Genomic DNA, 21,697 nt, shown 5'->3' with positions numbered 1-21,697 from the left:
GCTAGTTACTTCTAGAGAAGCTCGGGACATGGCACTGAATGAGTTCAGAAATGCGTTCCTTAAATATTTGCCATAACTGCTCAACAGTTGCGTCATCTGCACTGCATTCAAAAGACGGAAATTGATGCTGAAGTCCCGCTGATATTTGCTCCATGTTTGCTTTACTATAAAAGAAGATTCTCATATATTCACATTTCTTTGCCTTTACACTAGATCTTGTTAGCTTTGCAAAGACAGAGTTGTGATCAGTAATACCGGGAATAACGTGTGTCTTATTAATGACGTCTGGGGTTTTACAAAACAACAAATCCAGAACGTTGTCAGCCCGTGTACGACTTGAGACATAGTGCACGAAGCCGAGCACGTCATTCAACGTTTTTAATTCACAATATGTCAATTCATAAGAGTTTAAGACACAGATACTGTTTTCGCACTTCGCATGCGGACAATTAATGTCACCAGAAGGAATGACACACTCATTAGAAAACGTGCAGGCAATTGTTCTCAACTCACGCGTAACATTCGGTTCAAAGACAGGAGGATGATAAAGAGCACCACGAATAAAAGTAGAAATGACCATTTTGCACTACGCGGCACCAATCAGATTCAGTTTCGTTGTTATCAATAAAGATTTCTTCAGACATCAAGGAATCCTTTACAAGAATGAAAACACCACCACCATGTGTTAACGGAATTTTCAGATATGTTAAATATTTGCAAGGAAATATTTCAGAGTTCTAAAGTGCTTCATCGTGCCAAAATTCTGACCCCATGACCATGTCAGCGTTCACTAACTTGATAAGGCTATCCAGATCATCAGCTTTAATCTTAACACTGCGGCAATTCATTATCAGAAGAGAAATACCTTGGTCACCTTGGGACATTTGTCTAACTTCTTTGTTATCGCGTCACGAACGTTTACTTTTGCCACATGCTGCGCATCACTGTCCCACGAGTGAGTTCTACCATCAATAATACGCTTATCAAAACAAAGTTTCACTGCTTGACCATTTGCCTTTTGCTCTATATGTATGAAAACGCAAGAAAGAAAAATCATTCAGAAAAAGATTTCGGTGCGCAAAATCTAACGTGGGACTTGTGAAACGTCAGTGGGATGCGTTAATCACTGAGCCATGGAGGAGCACCTGCTTCAACGTTCAAACGTCAAGCTATATATATTTGCCACTTACCGCTGGTGACGAGCAATCTCGGTGGGGGGGGGGGGGGGGACTCTCTTATCTTCAGCAATACTAGCAATTCGACACAATGAGAGTGCGTCGCCACATCATCACGACGTGGTGACGCGCGCTCTCATCGCCATTGCGTACTTAGCAACACGGAAAGGAGGGGGTGGACGCTCACTCGCGCACCCTTATCTCGCGGTGGGGATGAAAGTCGTACGTTAAGGCTGGCTTTGGGCTTTCACCGAAACGATTCTCTTTCAGTAACCGGGCACACGAAAATCACTGCAATTGTTGCACAGTTTCCGTTTGCGGAAGGAGCGCGCTTTTCAGACAGCGAATTGACAACTGAGACGCTTATTCGCATTCATCTGTACCTGTGAGTATGTGCCGTGTGTCATTTGTGCTTGACAATCGCGGGGCACGTTTCGACATGCTTGGCATTCTGCACGTGACCTTCCAATTTGTTGGTATCGTGTTCATTGTTTCACCTTTGTGGTAAAGCTGTGACTTTTCATTTCATCCGTTTTCTTTGACTACTCTCTCTCGCTCTCGAGCTTGTAAATGCGAAGCATTTTTCATTTTTCGCGTAATAAATGTATCCATCTATCTGTCGGTGTATCTATCAACCTACAAATATATATATATATATATATATATATATATATATTTATATATATATATATATATATATATATATATATATATATATATATATATATATATATATATATATATATATATATATATATATGTCTGTGTGCTCTCATAATCAGCCCCTTAAAGGGTCACTTACTATGCTCTCAAAACACACAAAAAAAACGAGCGCAATATTCTCTTCTCATATGTTACGCCATTGGGCGTTTCTGTGGCGCACACAGTAGTTCCCGTGACATTTATAGTGTACAAGCTCTCGGTTGGTTCATGTACGCGAATTATGCAAAGATATTTGTCTCCTGCACTGTTTCGCAATACAGCCACTAATCCGTTCTGCCTTCTCTCGCATGAATATCGTGCACTATCAACCAATAACACATCTTTTGTGTGTTTACAAAAGGGCAAGTAGCGATAACTGCGACTAGCTGAGCAGTACGAAATCATGATAGGTTCTAGCGTTATAGGTGTTCACACAGCTCACCTGCTTTTAAAGGGCCCCTCACTTCCACGCATTCAAAAATGAGGGAGTTCTCAACTCTTCCTCGCTACCCTTCACACACGCGATGCATCCACTTCATCCCTTAGTTGTTAAAAGCACGTGAACAATGTCAGTTCCAAAAATATAAAAATATCGGATACTGCCTTCTAAAAGAGAAGATGGCTACAAGAACGTTGAAGGGAGTACAGATCACAAGAATGTACCAAGATGTAGGCACGGAAACGAAATTAAGTAATGAGTGACGTTGTTGTGAAGTGAGCTCATGTTTTACGAAATGAGAAACGTGTTCTAATGTTCGAAGAATATGGCAGGGATGCCAAACACTGAAACGCCAACCTTTATGGCAGCTCACACAGTTTTTTTTCTCCTGTCTTGTCCTTTTCTTTGTTTTACTGCTACCACTGTCGGAGTGTCAAATCGAAAAAGCCATCGACATCATAACTGTGTGTGGTTTACAAGCAGACATTCTGTAGTCAGAAAGTTGATGGCAGTAGCAACAGGATTAGCCACATAAATTCATATAAAGTTTTGTCAAGTATGGTATCAATATGTAAAAAGACGCACAGATGTAAAATAACCAAGCTACTTGACATATCTCTAAATTACGAAAATCTGTTGGCAGTGGTTGCACAGAGAAAAAGAAATGTTCATGCGCTTATTACACATGAGGCTGATTTCGCTGTTGCCGTCAGCGACGTATAGTTATGATGTCACATCATGGGTACAGCTGTATGTTCTATACAGCAGTGATAATCAATTGCTGAAAGAGTTGGGGCCGTTAGTCGAAAACGTTTACGGGCGCCCAAAAAGTTCAATAAGTAGATAAACGCTAGCTATCCTAATTAGTGAAAAAAACATTTCGTTGAGACATCCCTGGTTGTTGGATGTACTTTCTTTGTGACATGTAATGCTTACGCTGACTTGGACTTTGATACATCTGTGAAACGTGACATGTTTCTTAACGTCACGCTCAAAATTTCGGGAACCTTTCAATTGACTATATTAGTTCAGAAAAAAAATTCGTAAGGCTCATTTGTTGGAACAAAGCGAAGAATGCTCAACTTCTTGATAAGTATTAGCTAGGAAATGAAATACTACATTTGGCTTGAGTGCGTAGCTATCTTAAGACGCATGGAGTCATGAGCAGTAGCCAGAAAATACATTATTTATCATACATGTCCTATTTTCTTTCATATAAGTTGCTAGGTGTAGGATGCCTAGGCAAACAATGAAGAAATATCTCCTCTTTGAACATTACAGCAAATACTCGAATAACAGATACCACGTTTTCGTAGAACCTACACGCTATTTTTTATTAACTACAGAAATACTTTTGTCTGGCGTATTTATATGAACTTCAAATTTTTGTTAGGTGGAAATATGGAAGGTAAATTTAATGTTCCAGTTGTATAAAAAACGCCAAAACAAAAACCTGGAATAATATTCTGGTGTTTCATAGAAAGCAATCGGAAATGAAAGTTACCTTTATCGTTCGGAGAATTTTAATTTAAGGCCACGCCGAAAAACCGTGACATGCGTAGATTTAGTGAGTTCATATGTACAGGAGGGTCAAAGTTCTCAGGCCACTATTTCTTTTATTCTAAGACAGTGTGGTTTGGGAACTCTTCACTCCACTGTTAGTATTTAAGGGAAATTCAAGATGGTTTTGCCCTATAATAATGAATTACACCACAGTTATCTTACTTGCGCATCCCTCACATGACATTAAGTCGCATGGTTTATGGCATCCACCGAATTTATTGTACTCAGTGACACGCTTAAGGGCGTGCAACATTGGCGAAATAAAGTCATGGGGGAATGAAGGCAACATGCGTGAGTTGAAAATGGAGCGAATATTGAGGAAAAATTCATGACAGCAGCTAATTCATGTACTCAGGAAATGAGGTTTGTTTTGCAATGTGTTGTCACAATAGTAAAGCCCACATCAGCTTCAAAGCCTTCTGCAAAAGCAGGACGAAATACGTATCGAGCGATTGCATTTGACACGTAGTTGGAATGCAAGTTGCAAGCCAGGAAAAGGCCTCACATCATTGGGACACAGAGCACGCAATTTGCACCAAAAATGAATGAGCGAAGAAAATTTTAGTCATATTTGCACCAGTTCGGGACGGCGAGTCTGGACAAGGGTTTGGCCTAGTGGAGCATGAAACATACTCAACATACTCATCAGGGGCACAAGCATGGTGAATATAACTTAGCGTTACCATAGTTCCTAAGCCACGACCTGCTTTCGCTAAAACAGCGGATATGCGTGTAGTAGGTGCATCGCAGTGAGCCGTTTGCAGACAAGCCAGGCTATGGTACTTCGTCACATATTAATTTACTAACACTTATTCATTGTGACCTCTACTCAAGAACGTCCACTGCGCCGAGTGAGAGAGACTTAAGACAACAAATAGTTAAATTAGGTAGCCCACTGGAAGTAAAAACCAAAGAATGCAGGGCTATTGAATAATATTTGGGATACAACAAAATATGTACTATGACTATCAATACGCTTATGTATTGAACAACCATCATCAGCTATAGGTAATGTAACCCAGTGAATACAAGAGCAAGCGCACTTATTGACGTGATCTAACTGGCTAAGCTATCTAGGTTTTTATCTGATAAAGGTGCACGCTTTTGATGCGCACGCTTATCTTCTATTCCCCAGCTCTCAGGGGCATGTCTAGCCATCGATCGTTCAGTGTATATTCACCATTGCAGAATAGGTCGTCAAACACAAAAATATATTCACCTTAATTTTATTTTTTTCTCCCACAATAGGTTGGTAATAATCGTCGTCCAAAAGGGCCGTTGTATTGAGTTCTTGTGAAAGCACTTGTGAAACGTGAGGTGGAAATCATTGAAGCTTCAACATAGTAAAGTGGCATAAATATTCACCGCTAACTCGTGTGTTTCTTTCCACAGTGTTGCTTCTTGCTACACTCTCCTCTGCAGCACCATCCCAAAGGCTGTTCTCTGGTGGGCTTGGGAAGCTGCGCACAAATTACAGTACCAAATGAGAGCTACAAAAGGCAAGAAGCCGTTCGATATGAAGTAGGAACAACGCGATGTCTTGCACGAGAGTTAACACAAAACAAGAGACAAGGATAAGCGATGTCTGTTGTGTCTCCGTGTAGAATATCACGCTATTCGTACTTCAGTTTACAAAACAAACTTGTCCGACACTTCATTTTATTATAGGTCAATATGAATATTAATGAAGCGTACAACTCCTCCTAGACAATATATTTCTATTTCTTCCATGGTTTCAGCATTCAAGCGAAGTATAGACCACTTCTAGTCCGTGGAAGGGGGATGAGACTATTTATAATAAAGAGGCGGTGAACGAGGGTGTATATGTAAAGTACGTTTTTAAAAACCTACAACTAGAGTACATACCATACGCCGTTAAAGCCAGTGGGTCATATATCTGAACTTTTGAATGTTCATTTCCTTAACGAGAACTACGTTTAGTATACGACTGCACATTAAAATGGCGGTGAGAAACATATAACTGGGCAATTCAGTTTGCCTAATGTGAAACCTGAAGGGTGTACCGTGGGCGCTGGTATTAACCACAGTGATACCTTTACTGTTTGCTGCTTAAGTCGCGGTCACGGTGCAGACATGTTTCTGGAAGTGTGGTTTCAAACACGTCACTTTATGGTAAAAAATCGCATTTGTGTTTCTAATAATAAATAAGAGGTGGGTGCCTTGCTAAATTTTGTGGGGAATCCTCTCCCCGCTACTTAGCCAAAGACAATATTTAAGGCAGTAGCAACAAACCTTTTAATGATAGTATTCCTACTATGGAACGGTGGCGAGTAGTGGCCTTTAGCGAATCTGTGCTGAAATTGCCCGTTTAGCATGGGCTGTCGTGACGACGACAGGATTCGCCGTGAAGCCGAGACCCGATAGTGCTTTATATCTGAAGCTAAAAAGAGTAGTATAGGAACTTATGGAGGGGAGGCTAATAATGTTTGATAATTTGCAGTGCACACATATACTATGGTTCAGTATAAGCAAATGGCGTTGTTTTTCTTGCTCCTATAGCTCTTTTAATGCAAAACAGCATACAGAACATGGTAGAACCTTGCCACTTCTGAGGCAATTTGAGAAAAATTTTGCTTATTGAAGCAGACATGCTCTTTACATATCCCCTCAAACCGGTGTCTTTGAAAGAGTACATAGCTAAGAGAGCAATCTTCAGCTTATTCTCATAGTAAACCTGGAATATGTAATTTATTGAAAGTTATGTTCACAAATAAATTTCTCTTCTAGTATTCATTTGCTCACTACCTTTATAGACGTTCACTTTCTGAAGACTCACTGGGAATAGTGTTGTGTTAAAAAAATGAACTTACGTGGCATGCGCTGGTAAGATTGCTATTGTAGTAACCACTGTACCATGCGTGGTTTATTTCACAGTAGTAATGACAGTTCCAGAGGACCATTTTCTGCGAAAAAAAGACACTATGAGCGTTATATTTAGACATGCTTCAATAATGGTGAACAAACTACGTTAAAACAAAACAAAAAAGGGCATGGCAGCTCTACTGCTGAGAAACCTGAGGAAGTGCGCCCAAAAGGCTCACAGTGATTCCGGTTCGTACAGTTCCTACTGGTTCGCATTTAGTGATGTGCCTACTTCATAGGGCGCGCGATGGACTTCAGCGCAGCGTTTAGACAACTTGGAGCAGCCGCTCGACATCGGGATTCCACAGTTTATTCCTCAGAGTACAGTGAACGTTTAGCTGTCAAAATTGCTAACTTAATTTTTTTGGAGAGGGGGATCACTTCGCCATACCCCCTTATGCATGTGGTGTTTCCACGACATCAATAAATCCTTAACAGGCACAGTGTAGTGACAGGCACAGTGACAGGCACTTGGGGTGCGTCATAAAGGCCACTTTTTGCTGCGCTTTTTATTTCCTTTTGCTATGGCAGTTGCGACATGCACTTTCTGCATTAACACCGTAAGGTCGTTTCCCACTTCAGATAAAGTCCCCTAGTGACTCTGTGTTGCACTAATGCAAATGCGGTGCAGAAGGAGGAGCATGCGCACGCACGGCGAGGTGGTGGAGCCCTTACTCGTGCTCTGCTCAAGTGAATCATATGCTTATAAAATAGTTTGGCCATTATAAGTACATTAATGCAATTACTTCGCGTTGTTTCTGTTTATTGTATTATTTTATACTTTGGTCACTCATATTAATCCGGAATACACCGTTTATAGCCTTCTTAGAGCCAGTAGTAAGCGCTTTACTGTGAACCTGATCCCGGCACGTGAGATGTATACAAAAGATTGACAAGCTGGTCTCCTCAAGTGCTCTGCATCTCTCTTTCTATAAACGTATGCATGATACATAATAGTAATGGGTGCTCCAAACGTACCCAAAGAAATCGACATCTAATCCACAACCACCACAGTTCTGCATAAAGAAAGCAACAAAATCCCAATAAAGAAGGGTTTAAGGCAGGCAGACACAATCTCTTCAATGCTATTCACCAGGAATTTACAGGAGGCTCACAGGGCCACAGATTGGGAACACTTGTACATAAGAATGATTAGAGAGTATCTTAGTAACCTGCAAGTTACTGATGGCATTGCCTTGATTATTAATTCTAGGTACAAAAGCAGTCCATTATTACTGAATTGCACACGGAAAGCGGAAAACGACGTCTCAAAAGTATTATGCATAACACTAAAGCAATGCGCAACAGTCTCGGCGGAAAACAGCGCTTTGCGGTAGGTGGAACGATGCTAGAAGTTGCAAAAGAATACCTACCCTTAAGGCGGGTTGAAACCCCGGAACCGAACCATTAGACTGAAATAACTAGAATTATACGGATGGGGTGGGTCACATTCGGCAAGCATTCTCATATCATGAATGGTAATCCAGCACTGACTCTCAAGAGGAACGTACGTGACACTGCATCTTCCCGGTACTTCCCTAAGGAGCAGAGACCTGGATACTTACAAAGAGGGTTCAGCTTAAATTGAAGATGAGGAAGCGAACGATGGACAGGAAAAAATAGGTGTAATCAAGGTACAAGAAGAGAGCAGAGTCGGTCAGCAAACAAACCGGGGTTGAAGATATCATAGTTCAAATCAACAAGAAAGAGACATGGGCTGGGTACGTACCACGTAGGCAGAATAACTGCTGGTCTTTGCGAGTAACTGAATAGATTCCCCGTGAAGGCGAAGGCAAGACGGGGAGACAGAAAGTTAGGTCGGGCGATGAGGTAAAAAAGTTCGCTGATATAACGCGGCTCCAGAAAGCACAATACCAGGTTGGTTTATGAATCGTGGGAGAGGCCTTTGCCCCTCAGTAGGCGTAGTGATGGTGATGATGATGATGATAATGATGATGATGATGATGCAAATAACAATAAAGTGCACGCGGAAACTAACTGTGCTGATGTTTTTATGTTGGTAATTCTATTTTACATTATAAAGTGAGGTTCAGTGTAACTAAGGTTGCCATTCTCAAAAATCACGTATAGCGCTGAACGAGCTTGAAATGCGGTTTCCGATATCAGTTACATCACCTCCATTCCTGGTGGCAGACTGTCGCACTTCCCACGAAAAAATGTAGATATTACCCGATCACCCGCACAAAGGGCAAGACTGGTTTCTAAAATACAGGCACGAGTGCTTTTCAATGGTGAAACTGTTCTTAGCCGAGATTTCCCCGTCCGCTGTCATAGCCCTGGTTAGGGGTCTTGCGACGTGGTAGTAGTGGAAGTTGGTAGGAGAGAAAGGTGTGAGCCGCACCAAGCTGGACGATGGTGAGACCCTTTGTAAAGGGTTAACCAATGAGATACACACGAATATGGATGAAGGGGAGCCCGAGAAAGGTAGCTCAGCTTTGCTGTTTTGAAGATGTACCCGAGAAGGAGCTGGCTGCAATTTTTGAGGTATTTTTGTACAACCAGAACTGCTAGGCTATCGAACCCTATTGGTTCTGAGGTCAGGGGTCTTACAAAAATTTAAAAATAGTATAAGATACTTGCCCGGCTATTTTCTTTCTCTTTGCACCTCATAAGTCGTTCAGGGTGGGCTTGTCTTGTTTCGTGGTTTCCTAGGTGTGACAGAAGTATGGTAAGCGACAACATTTTGGGACGATATGAACCGATATTGTTGTAGCTGCTTATTGCTTACCACACTCATACACTTACATTCTTGTAGACATCTATTTTCAAAAAGAATTATACATTTTTAAAGTTTCTATAAAGTGAAGGTGTTGCAACAAATCTTTATAAATTTAAGCACATCGAAAAAAAATTAGCTGTTTAATCCAAAAGGGAGCACTCAGTATCCTATTCTATACAAGTTGTTATATTTTTAATTCTTCATACTCTATAAAATGAAGTTCCTGCAAGCCGTCATTGTCGTGTACCGCGCTCCAAACAACGTGTAACGGAGCCTTCTGTTGCTCAATATCCTACTTGATATCCGTATATTCGGGTTTGTTCCTGTTTTAACAATGATGTTAAACCTCTTCATTTTATTAAAAAAAATATTTTGTGGCATTTCATTTTATTTTACCCTAACTAAGGTGTTAGTCTGGGCTTGTTCATGAGATATCATTCAACTTTAATGCAGAAAAGTCGAGAGCAAAATAGAAGCTTGCCAAAACCTCTTTCAATGATCTATATTTGAGACAAAAATAAGAATCCAGGTCTTGGCAGAGCCTATAGGCTCATGGGCCTACTAATACACTGTTCTTTAAAATTGTCTCAAAGACTTGCACACCTATTTCGGACGGTTCCACGCAGACGCCCTTCTTGCATAGGCCGGCCAGTTTGATACTCTCCACCTCTTCACTCGAGCGCTTTGAAACGAAGAAGACAGCACACTTGACCAGCTAAGTTGAAGCAAGAAACTCTTTTAACGTTCCGGTAATAGGGTTTGTTATTTTGCGTCTTCAAAAAAAAATCTCGACGATTCGACGTTTGCCCTCTTTTCAGCGAAACATTATCACACGGTTGTCACGCTGTCTAAGTAGTTATGGCATACGGCTGCTCAAGGTGGAACTCCTATTCCGGCCGTGACGGTCACGTTTCGCCAGAAAGAGCATGATAGAGGCCCGTGTAGTGTGCAATAAAAGTGAAGATTAAATGTCTTCCAGATGCTTGAAATTATAGGGGTTCTTAAGCAAAGACACAAATTACGCCTATATTGAGGCTTTGTAGCATTTGAACACGCCAAATTATTGTTATACGTTGCTTCTTTGTTCATTGAACTTCTACAATGGCTACTTCGGTAAATTTGAGTTTTACTTAAAATCAAGTTTTGAAATGGTCACAACAATAAACTTAACGTAAATAATTGATTCTTTACAATTGTTGGCAATAGATATGCTGATTATCACATGTAAGTACTTTGAGTGTGTAGCGTTTTTCATGAGCGATTATGTAAAAGCTTGTAATTTCTCTACGCAAACCACAAATTATTAGGGCGGACAATGCGGTCTATGTTTTCGCTGACTAAATCGCCTGCAGAACATTTATGGCAATGGCTACATGGCCCAGCTAAATAACCTGCAGAAAAACCGTCATTTTTGTCTTAAACTAGTTTTGTGGAAACAATATCAGGCGAAATTATATCTCAAAGCAAAGTAGCTGATTCTTGTTACGAAACGAATAAGTTATAGCTTTATCTCCACTCCGCGCTTTTCATTGCAAAAATAGTTTTAGAAATTCGCTATAGGAGACTGATGTGTCCGTTTATGTCTCCTTATTGGGTTCACAATGCTCACTGATTTTGACGAAAAAACTTGGTAGGCCAGGAGAGGAGTTAACCCACAAATCTGGTATATCCTTGCCTAGAGCAAAAAAAAGAGAGGTCTGGGGATATATGTAGCGCTGCCTTTGATTTCCTACTTGAAGGTCTCGAAATTATTATACGTGAAACTGAACAAAACACATTGCCACAAGGGTTCACTCTATACAATTTCAACGTTATTAGGTGAAGACAGGATCACGTGTATAATCTATTTACTTTCTCATATGGCAGTGTTGCACAAGTCATGCACAATAAAAGGGCTTACAATGCAAGGTGTATCTTCTTCATAGTTCATCACACGTTCTTCTTCAGTCACGTCAGAACATGTGTAGCTACATGACGTCGTATATCCTTCCTGTAAAAAATAAATTCATTGTATTTTCCTTTTTACAGACGTCATTCTCAGATATACATAGTCATTGGTGACTTTTAAACATTTGTATCGTCGCGAATGAATGTGCTGGAGTGTGTGATGGTTTTAAAAGCAAGCTAATAAATCTCCGGGTAAAGCGGGTGGCCGCAAAAATGAATACGCGTAAAAAGATGTTCGCACCGTCATTGTTCAATAATTAGGCCACAGCAGAGCACTTCTTCGGTTTCACATCGCCTAGCTGCGCATGCACTGAGAATCAGCCGCACTTTCACACGATGAGTGTCCACATAGTTGCAGTGCCAAGTTTGCCCAGTGGGGCGCGAGCCGACTACGAGTGACGAAAAATCCACGCTTCCACCGGGGGTGCCAGAGCCAGGTTTGCACAATAACCTCTGGCGCTGTAGTTTAGACGTTTTCGCAAGGTCTGCAGGAGTCTGTAGTTAGACTCTAGTGTGTCTACGCCCAGGGAATACGAGAAGCCAAGAAAGTCATGTTAGGCGCCCAAGATCCACCGGTTTAGGTGTCTCTTATATATGGCACGACCACTGTAAACTTCTCTTTGCGTGCTAAGCTCTTTTACCTTTCAAAATTCTTTTTTATAGCACATTGACACAGTTATATTCTAGCTCAAGGAAAACCAGTTTAATAGGCATCTTTTAATGTAGCAGAAAGCTTATAATCAAGCTTATGACTCGTAGCCATTAACCACCCGGGTCAACATCTCTTGCCAAAAGAGCAGCGACATGTTCCGCACTTTGTCACCGGCTTGGGCGCCTGATGACGTACGGTGCATGAACAAACACGCTGCATTTTAGGACGCACGCTAGAGCTGGTGTAAACGTATCCGGCGATACACACGCGGATGCAAACAATATTATCAGCAAACGAAATGACCTTGTAAATACCCCTACGGTATCTACAAATGGAGGCGGAAATGTTGTAGGCCCGTGTGCTCAGATTTGGGTGCGCGTTAAAGAACCCCAGGTGGTCTAAATTTCCGAAGCCCTCCACTATGGCGTCTCTCATAATCATATAGTGGTTTTGGGACGTTAAACCCTACATATCTACCTATCTACGGTATCTACACGGGTACCACAGCATATGGCCGACCAATTCAGCTCCAGAAACATGTCGAGATTCCCGAGAAGCACTCATGTTGGTTGTAGTGAACTGACCAGCGAGTGTATCCGGCTTTGGGGTACTGAGCATCATGGTGGCCGAAGTGTTTATTGTTACTGTTAAGTCAAACGTCGCTACTTCTTTCAGCCAGGTATAGCGTCGTTTAGATGTGCATTCCTTTTTATTGTGACCCCCTAGATGGACGCATGAATAAGTTGGCACCGGTTTCACGCTGCCTTCGAGAGAAGGCGTGACTACTCTGCGCGGGTGTTGTGTTTTTTTTTTCTAATTTTAATAGCAGCATACTGAAGGAATATTTTCTAAACAAAAGACCTTCAGGACGTCAGTGGATTTTCGCAGTTATAAGGCGACCTCAACCGAAGTAAAACGTATGACAAGAGAGTTGTTTTAGTACACGACCTAACCAAACGTTTCAGTGTTGGAAATACGATGTAGTTTTGGGGCTTGAGGGCTTGTTCTAATAACATCACCGTACTGGAGAGCTTGCTAGTTCCGTAGCGTACATACAGTAATTCATCGTCAACAAGCCTCGAAATGTAGCGTGTTCATGGACTCTAAAGAAGCACTACAGTGATTGGTTTCGTATGCGGAATACGCCGTGGACCTCTTGGAGAACTAAGGCTAAAAATTAGAGAGCTGCTCCGCCACTTCTTCGTCCAAAGACATGGCATCACGTTTCAGTGGGTTCTAAATTCCTGCGGCACATTGAGCTAAGAGCATGCCGACGCAGCGGCTTGATCTGCAAATGAAGACACATTAGACGGATGTATCCTATTCTCGAGGACTGATGCTGCCATGAAAATACGACATATTGCTAACGAAGATGTAAAATCTCTGTGGAATAAAACAATTTTACGGCTATACATAGACTGCACGCGTCTTGTCGACTTCAGCCTCAGTCCGGACTTTCGACTTGAGACAACAATGCTTGGCTCACTGTGGCTTGGTGTCACTCTCACCAAATGGTTCTTTTTTTGAAATAGGAAACAGTGCTGCTTGCGATCACTCCAGTTCCGATGAAATAGAGCGCGTTTTTTTTTGTCATTGCTCTCGCTACAACGCTCGCAAACACCCACTAACTGCTGCGTTAGCCCACCATGACGACAGAGCATTGACGAAGCAGTCAGTGCTCAAATGACGACACGATCTGTTTTCGAACAGAAAATCAGTCAAAGCCTTACTGAAGTACTCCCGTCATACTGGCCCATCGAATTGGCTATAGCACCTCCACTTTGATTATTTTTTTCGGCCACCTCCTTTTCTCTGTGCCCTCCTTCTAATCTTTATTCCCACTATTGCTCCCTTTAGTGCGGAGTAGCAAACGAATTCTGATTCACCTCCTTGCCTTTTTTTCAATTTATTTTTTCTCTCTCGGATTCGACCCGTGCTCTACTATAATTTCTACCTTAGATATAGAAGCTAGCGATTCATTTTGTATACCTATAGGCATGCAATAAATATACTTATGAATGTAAAAGATACAGAACTCACGCCTTTATATACTCCGTCACAAGGCCTGAGTCTTGATGCTAATAAAAAAATAAAGTTATTCAGTTCCAACAGCATTACTAGGCTGTTGAAACGGGTCACTTCGTGATAATTAATCACGAAGCACTCTTTTTACACGTCCGTCAACAAACAGCGTACGTCCAATGTACGTCCAAACTTCAATGTACGTCCAAACAGCGTACGTCCAATGTACGTCCAAACTTCAGTTGCAGAAGGCTTGCTTCGTACGCTTCGCAACCCAGGATGTACAGCGAGTCGTGATTCCGAGAAACCGAAGCAGATAGTCGTCATACCATACTATCACAAGATATCGCACAACCTAAAGAAATTAGCTAAGCGCTCTGAAGTTAGGGTTGTCTTTTCGGCTCCCAAGAAGTTGGTCAGCCTGTGTGGCCTTCATGACCGTGACGGAAAACCCAAAGGTTGTAGTAAGAAGTATCGAACTGTTTATGTTCCCTGTATCATATGCGTTGTTTATCGTATCCCGCTTCCTTGTGGTAAAGAGTATATTGGACAGACGGGCCGTTGTCTTAATGATCGATTAAGAGAACATTGTAATAATGTGAAAAACGGCCAGGGAAGTTGGTTGGCCATACATTGTAAATCCTGCGGCTGCGCGCCGATATTCAATGCATGCACAGTTATCAAGAGAATGTTTGACAAGCTTACTAGAGAGATTATTGAGGCTGAGGCTATCGCTTCACTGGGGTTTAAGTGCGTCAGCACTCCCTCGCTTGCGCTCAGTGATAAAGAATTGTATTTTCTAAGAAATTAATTGTTTGTGCGCATCATTCATGTCATGTGATGTTATTTTTCTTGGTGATATAGGCGAGTGTGCGGTGGTAATAAACATTATAATGGAAGTTAGCGATGGAGATGACAAGGACTTGAAGAATTACTGGCCGATTAGCTTGCTCTCTGTAGTATACAAGCTATTTACAAAGGTAATTGGTAACAGAGTAAACAAAATATTAGAAATCAATCAACCAAAGGAACAAGAAGGATTTCGAACAGGCTACTCAACAATTGACCACATTCATACTATCAATCAGGTAATACAGAAATGCTCAGAATATAACCAACCACTATACATAGCCTTCATAGATTACGAGAAGGCGTTTGATTCAGTAGAAATAATAGCCGTCATGCAGACACTGCGGAATCAGGGCGTCGTTGAAGTATATATGAACTGCCTGGAAGAAATCCACAGGGGATCAACTGCTACCATAGTGCTTCATAAAGAAAGCAACAGAATACCAATCAAGAAGGGTGTAAGGCAGGGGGACACAATCTCCCCAATGCTATTTACCGCGTGCTAACAGGAGGTTTTCAGAAGCCTAGAATGGGAACAGTTAGGGATAAGAGTTAATAGACAGTACCTTAGTAACCTGCGCTTCGCCGATGACATCGCATTGCTGAGCAACTCAGGGGAAGAATTGCAACTCATGATTACGGAGTTAGACAAGGAGAGCAGGAAGGTGGGTCTTAAAATGAATCAGCAGAAAACGAAAGTAATGTACAACAACTTCGGAAAACAGCAGCGCTTCGAGATAGGTAATAGTGCACTTCAAGTTGTAAAAGACTATGTCTACTTAGGGCAGGTAATAACCGCAGAGCCGAACCACGAGATTGAAGTAACTAGAAGAATCAGAATGGGGTGGAGCACATTTGGCAAGCACTCTCAAATTATGACAGTTAGATTGCCATTATCCTTCAAGAGGAAGGTATATAACAGCTGTATCTTGCCGGTACTTAGCTACGGAGCAGAAACCTGGAGGCTTACAAAGAGGGTTCAGCTTGAATTAGGACGACGCAGCGAGCAATGGAAAGAAAAATGGTAGGTGTAACCGTAAAGGACAAGAAGAGAGCACAGTGCATTAGGGAACAAACGGGTGTTAAGGATATCACAGCGGAAATCAAGAAGAAGAAATGGACATGGGTCGGGCATGTAGCGCGTAGACAGGATAACTACTGGTCGTTAAGGGTAACTAACTGGATTCCAAGAGAAGGCAAGCGGATTAGGGGGAGACAGAAGGTTAGGTGGGCAGACGAGATTAAGAAGTTTGCGGGTATAAATTGGCAGCAGCAAGCACGGGACCGGGTTAACTGGTGGAACATGGGAGAGGCCTTTGTCCTGCAGTGGACGTAGTCATGCTGATGATGATGATGACGATGATGATGATGATGATGATCATACTCAAATGCCTATCACAGTAATGTCATTTAAAAGTTCTCTCACTACTTCGCACTTTAGCGGTACCTTCAATACTAGTAGGTAGTCCTCGTTAATCGTGCGAATAAATATATTAACAATTTATATAGCAGACTTCTCTTGTTCCACTTGCCGTTCGAACACGTGCCATGGGACTCCGCTCTCTAAAATATCGGAACACTAATCGCGTTCGGAGCACTCTTGATTTGATACCTCTCACAAGGCGCGTATTCCCTCATTTCGCACGCCTAGTAGTCACGACTAAGGTACGTTTATTTTGTATTGATTTGAATATTTACTTACTGTTCTTGATTGTTCTGAAAAGCTGCGCTCAGACTGAATTAAGACTGGACTGAGACAGGACTGGACAAAGTAAGGCGAGAGCACTACACGGATAGAGTGAGGCTAAGAAATATGGTGGACAGTGATGTGAGACACGATGGGAGATGCAGGGGAGAAGAAACAATTGAAACCAATGCATTTTTCATGAGAAAGCATAGGAACCAGCGTATTCACAGTCCCCACTCGTTATTAGAACAAGCACTTACGAAAACCACGAGATCGCGTTAGAGTGTCTGCATAGAGAGAAAGGCAAGGAGAAGAAGCAGGAAGTCACACCGACTTAAACACATAAAGAGAAAAAGAAATAGACATAGAGAAAGACGAAGACATAGGTACAGAAAACGTTAAAAAACAAAAAAAGAGAAATCGTAGCATAGTTATGAATACTACAGTATAGCAAGTGAGTGGGAAAAAGAATAGAAGGTGAGCAGAAGGGAAAAGTATTGATGCTGAAGCATAGCATAGTCATGCGTACTACAGTACTGCAACAGAGTCAAAAAGAAAACTGGGGGTAAGAATAACAAAAATGAGGAAGGTAAGGGTAACACCTTCATTGCTTTCAATGTTTTGGGGAAATCAGTTCGTAGCTACCGAAACTTTTTTTCTTCTACAAGTACACATACTCTTTCTTAGCTTCATAGCCACTCGACATTGCGTAAGTTTTGCTTATAAGCGAAACAAATCAAGATCTATTTGAGTGAAGAAATTTACCTTTTAGCATTGTGCATTGTCCGTTTATGCAAACTCCAGTAGTCCAAGGAAGCCATGCCTGCTGAAATACCAAATAAGCGTGCATTTTATTGGCATCATGTAGTGACGGTGATTAAAAAAACTCGGCAGAACCCACTTACTATTGGAATGGGTTACATGCATAGGAATCAGCGAGCTATTCTCTATAACGAAGCGTTTGGCTTTCCGTCACGTGCCACGTGATTCATCAAATTCATGACATTGTAAACGGAGTTGTATGCACATCGGGCGCTTAACAAGCACGCTCACTATACTGACATTTAAAGGGTGACTTGTTGTCGGACATCAGCACTAATATTAGGACCATAGACGACAGTTTCATTGAAACGAGGTGCGTAGCACACCCCAACTCACATTTCGTCTTGCTCGACGCCGAAGCAAGCATTACACCACTGAATGCAACATACGATATTCAGATCATCACAATCTACTTGTCATGAGTATAAAGGGGTGTGAGTTGTGTGCCAATTGGTGGAATGCGATGATGGTACGCGAGACCCCAACGTTGCACATGTGTGCCACGTGCACGCGTGAGAATAATTAGAGAAAAGGTCATGGAATGTGACTCGAGTGGTGATGGGGAAATCCCCAGAAGATGAGGTGGGACTGTCTTGTGGAGCGCCAAACGAAGCAGGTCATACGAGAGTGTCGCTCTCGCAACGAAAGCTGGAGTTGCCCGGATTTGAGAGTAGCGGCGTTAGGGTGCCAGAAAGCAGCCGCCGAATTTTTAGACACCGCGAGACGCTCTCCGGACTTGCGGCACCTCGCAACCTCAGTGCCCGGGAGAACTGCTGCTCTTCGCCTTCCTCACAGGGCGGCTATGACCAAGTTGAAAGTCCCCAGATTGGAGCGTCGACGGTTAGGCCTAACTTGCCAAGGCCCACGACGACCCGATTGCAAGCGAAGAAGGTAAACGCATCGCGAGGCTGATGCGGCCTGACAATGACGACCGTGAGACTTCAAGGACTTCGATGACAGAAGAATTCATTGTTGTACCAGAGTCGCATCATGAACATTAACAATTTCCCACTATTACGTGACCACTAGTGAGTAGCCGTCAAGATGCCTACTCGGCTAGAGTCAGCTAAGGGCTCGAAACAAACTTCAGTTGTATTTTGGCGTTTTCCGGTTTCATTTCTCTATGTAGCCGAATATAGCGTGCATATTCGTTTTTGGTGTGAATTTAAAGTTCGTTTTCTCTTTCGATTTGTTTTGTGATAAAATTTGTTGTTCCGCTATGGTCTCCCATCTCTCTTAATTGAATCCTTTTGCAAGTGCTCTTAACGTATAACCGTGACACTATGTAGCAATGCTGTGATTATCATTCATAGTATTAATAAGTAAAGTGGTCCTAGGCTGAGCAATGCTTCCGTAGATTCCCCAGTTATCGTAGTGCCCATACAATGCTCATTCCTCTTTTAGAATAAGAAACATACATTCAGATGAATGTTGACCCTAAATCATCATGACGTGTGTATTTTTGGAGTACACAGGTGACGCTTGTTACCTCGTTATAACATTTCATGGTCAGTACTTCAGCCCCTAATGTGGTAGCATCAACACCCATAGGGTCTTATTAAAAAGTTTAGCATCTGTGCGACAGACAACAGGCACCTAGCAGCTCTCGGCTGCCCCACACACTCAAAACTGTCGAGAAAGACCAAGAACTGGGGTAACATCGTCATCTTTTTTTTCCCGAATCGGGCATCGCATAGGCTAATGGCTGCTAGAGTGCCCGCTTTGATTCCGCGGTGGCTTGAACTCTGGAGGACCATTTCGTACATATTTTTAATAAAAAATTGCGTGACTTTCAGCTAAAGTACTCGATAGACACGTAGAAATAGTTTATCGGATTTTTCGTAACACCCTGATTTTCATTGTTTGAATTTGTCTGATCAGCGCAGATAATGCTGTTTTTTCGATGCTTTCCCATTTATATTACCATAGTCTGTTCTCACTGTTCCTGTGTAAATAGGTGTCAGTCACATGTGGCACATACTTATATGTCACAGCGCGTTGTATGAGAGTATACAAAATACGTGTGTATAGGAACTGGTCTGTACGCGACAGAAATTTAAGGTTATTGGTGTCATTACTTGGTAGTCATGTTTGCCATAGTATCATACCATTTTACTCTAATATTTTTTCATAGCACGTAAAAGAGGTGCGGACGAGAGCACTCAGACGTAGCTAGTTAGATGATATACTCGTAGGTAGAAACACTCCGTGCTTTTTGTTTGCTCAGGAATGCTTCACATTTAAACGCAGGATACAGGCGGCAAGACAAAATGCTTGAATGAGGGGACGTTGTGCGCACAGAAAGTAAATACTGTAAAATATAACTCCTAGCACGGACGCCGAGAGTGATAGTCTTCTAGCAGCGTCTTAAACAAATTAATTTTTCAAGCTTAATTACGTTGCATTTGGTGCAAAATGTCGGTGATTTACTGGAGCAAAACTACATTGCTGAAGTAGGGACGCCCTCCTCGCGGCTTTGTATTTCTTATAGAAAAGATCAATTCAAGAGAAACATTAATGTTTTTGTTAACAACAGTTGTGTCACTGGCGACTACTTGTGACACCTTGAGCGTGTAACTAGCCTAGTTTCCACCAGCTGTTCAGATACTGTGTATGTTTTGGTATGGTCTCAAGAATATTGTCTTACCATCCATCATATATGACCACCGTCTTTTTGATATACCTGCGACTTTTGCTAATTCTCGTGCCAACGAATATGATCGCTTAAACGTTAGATATGTGATAGTATTTATATACTATTACAGGTGTGAGTATAACCTAAGACGTTTTGTGCATTCCGTTGATGATATATTTTCTGGATGCATTTGTCTACAGCTTACGTGACATATGGTGTGCATCGTATGTCACGTAACAAAATAGTTTTCCTTGATCTTGAACCACGTTCTAAGAAGGTACATGTGAGTAGTAGGTATGCAATACGTTGATGTCGATGTTTGTAGCATCCTCCATATCTGAAATAATAGGCGCCTGCCATGCGAACGCAAAAAACAACATTGTGTGACTATACAGCTATGTGTAGCTAATGCATCGGTACTTGGTGTTCAAACCTACTTTGCATCTGAAAGTTTGACTAATAAGAGCTCGTGGAATCACAATACGCACCCAACAGGGTGTTCCGTCGTGGTACGGGAAGTGCCATGCACCATAGGGTGGATCGTATTTGAGATAGTAGCATACAAACTTCGGTGATGGCTGCAACAGCATAGAAAGATTGAGGCTGCAATCAGTAATGTTGTTTTAAACACCGAAAGAGTGTACATTTTTATCGAAAGAACATTCACTGCATAGAAAACTTCACGTAAGAGCACCTTAAGGACACATTTTCAATGCATTACTAGCCTTAGGCATCGACACTCTAATACAAACTTCTTTTAATAAAACGTTTCGTGAAAACATCGGCAGATATAGTGTTATGGCACTTCGGCGAGGTCCGAATGTGCAAAAGACGGCACAAAGTTGATTTCAATAACTTCAGGAACACGACAAATTTACATGAGTGTTTAGAAAAAGTTTTTAACGATTCAGACTACTTGGTTAGTATAGCATGAAGCCGTTCAAGTCGAACTTACGATGACCATACCAAACGGCAAAAGTGTTTGGAAAAAAATGGACGAGTTTAATACTATGTGTACTCTACTAAATAGAGCGTAAAGCTCACCGACAATGACATCGTAAGATTCGATGTGTTAAGAAAGAGTGTTGATTGATTTAGAGTGCATGGTACTCTACTAGGGGAGAGCGAAATGTATTGCCTTAGATGAAAATCTACGGTAAATGACGTACGAACACAGGTAAGAATATTGAAGGCGTACACGTGGTTTCCAAATAAACATGATACCTGATTGTACCCTTGGTTTTAGTGTTGGCGCTACAAGTTTTGAACGCACTGCAGAAAATAACTGGAACCTATTTAGAAGTAAAATTTTGGAACTAACAAATAAATATATTCCGGTAAGAAAGGTGTACTGCAATACTAATTCTCCCTGGTACAAACGACACTTAAATAGACTCTCTAACTGCAAGAAAAGACTGTTTAGAGCTGCGAGGACATCCCAGTCTTCGGCTCGATGGCTAGCTTACAAATCTGCAGCTGCTTCCTACTTAAGTGAACTAAAAGTAGCTAAATTTACCTTTTTTAACAGAACCTTACCATCAGTGCTGCAAAAAAATCCCAAACAATTTTGGAACATTTTAC

General features: G+C 41.7%; 2 protein-coding genes across 3 annotated transcripts in view; both read right to left on the bottom strand.

The window, feature by feature from the left end:
- LOC142768983 (uncharacterized) overlaps window positions 1-6,735 on the bottom strand; it is a 125,893-nt gene extending 119,158 nt beyond the window's left edge. The window contains exons 1-2 of the mRNA XM_075871665.1: window positions 6,711-6,735; window positions 5,245-5,339 (exon numbers count right to left, since the gene is read on the bottom strand). The gene's annotated coding sequence lies outside the window, so the exon portion shown is untranslated. The remainder of the gene's footprint in view (window positions 1-5,244; window positions 5,340-6,710) is intronic.
- LOC119165797 (uncharacterized) overlaps window positions 6,711-21,697 on the bottom strand; it is a 54,867-nt gene continuing 39,880 nt past the window's right edge. The window contains exons 3-7 of one of the 2 annotated variants that reach the window (XM_075871667.1): window positions 17,425-17,485; window positions 11,403-11,492; window positions 10,106-10,184; window positions 9,364-9,431; window positions 6,711-6,803 (exon numbers count right to left, since the gene is read on the bottom strand). In XM_075871667.1, the coding sequence (XP_075727782.1) occupies window positions 11,470-11,492; window positions 17,425-17,485 (84 nt within the window). In that variant the 3' untranslated portion in view covers window positions 6,711-6,803; window positions 9,364-9,431; window positions 10,106-10,184; window positions 11,403-11,469. Of the gene's footprint in view, window positions 6,804-9,363; window positions 9,432-10,105; window positions 10,185-11,402; window positions 11,493-17,424; window positions 17,486-20,604; window positions 20,695-21,697 lie in introns of those variants that run through there. The other variant, XM_075871666.1, reaches the window with a different exon arrangement.

This window comes from Rhipicephalus microplus, chromosome 8, assembly GCF_043290135.1.
Source record: "Rhipicephalus microplus isolate Deutch F79 chromosome 8, USDA_Rmic, whole genome shotgun sequence".
Taxonomy (NCBI): Eukaryota; Metazoa; Arthropoda; class Arachnida; order Ixodida; family Ixodidae; genus Rhipicephalus; species Rhipicephalus microplus.
The sequence above is the reverse complement of the archived record's forward strand: the minus strand, read 5'-3'. Positions and strand labels throughout refer to the sequence as shown.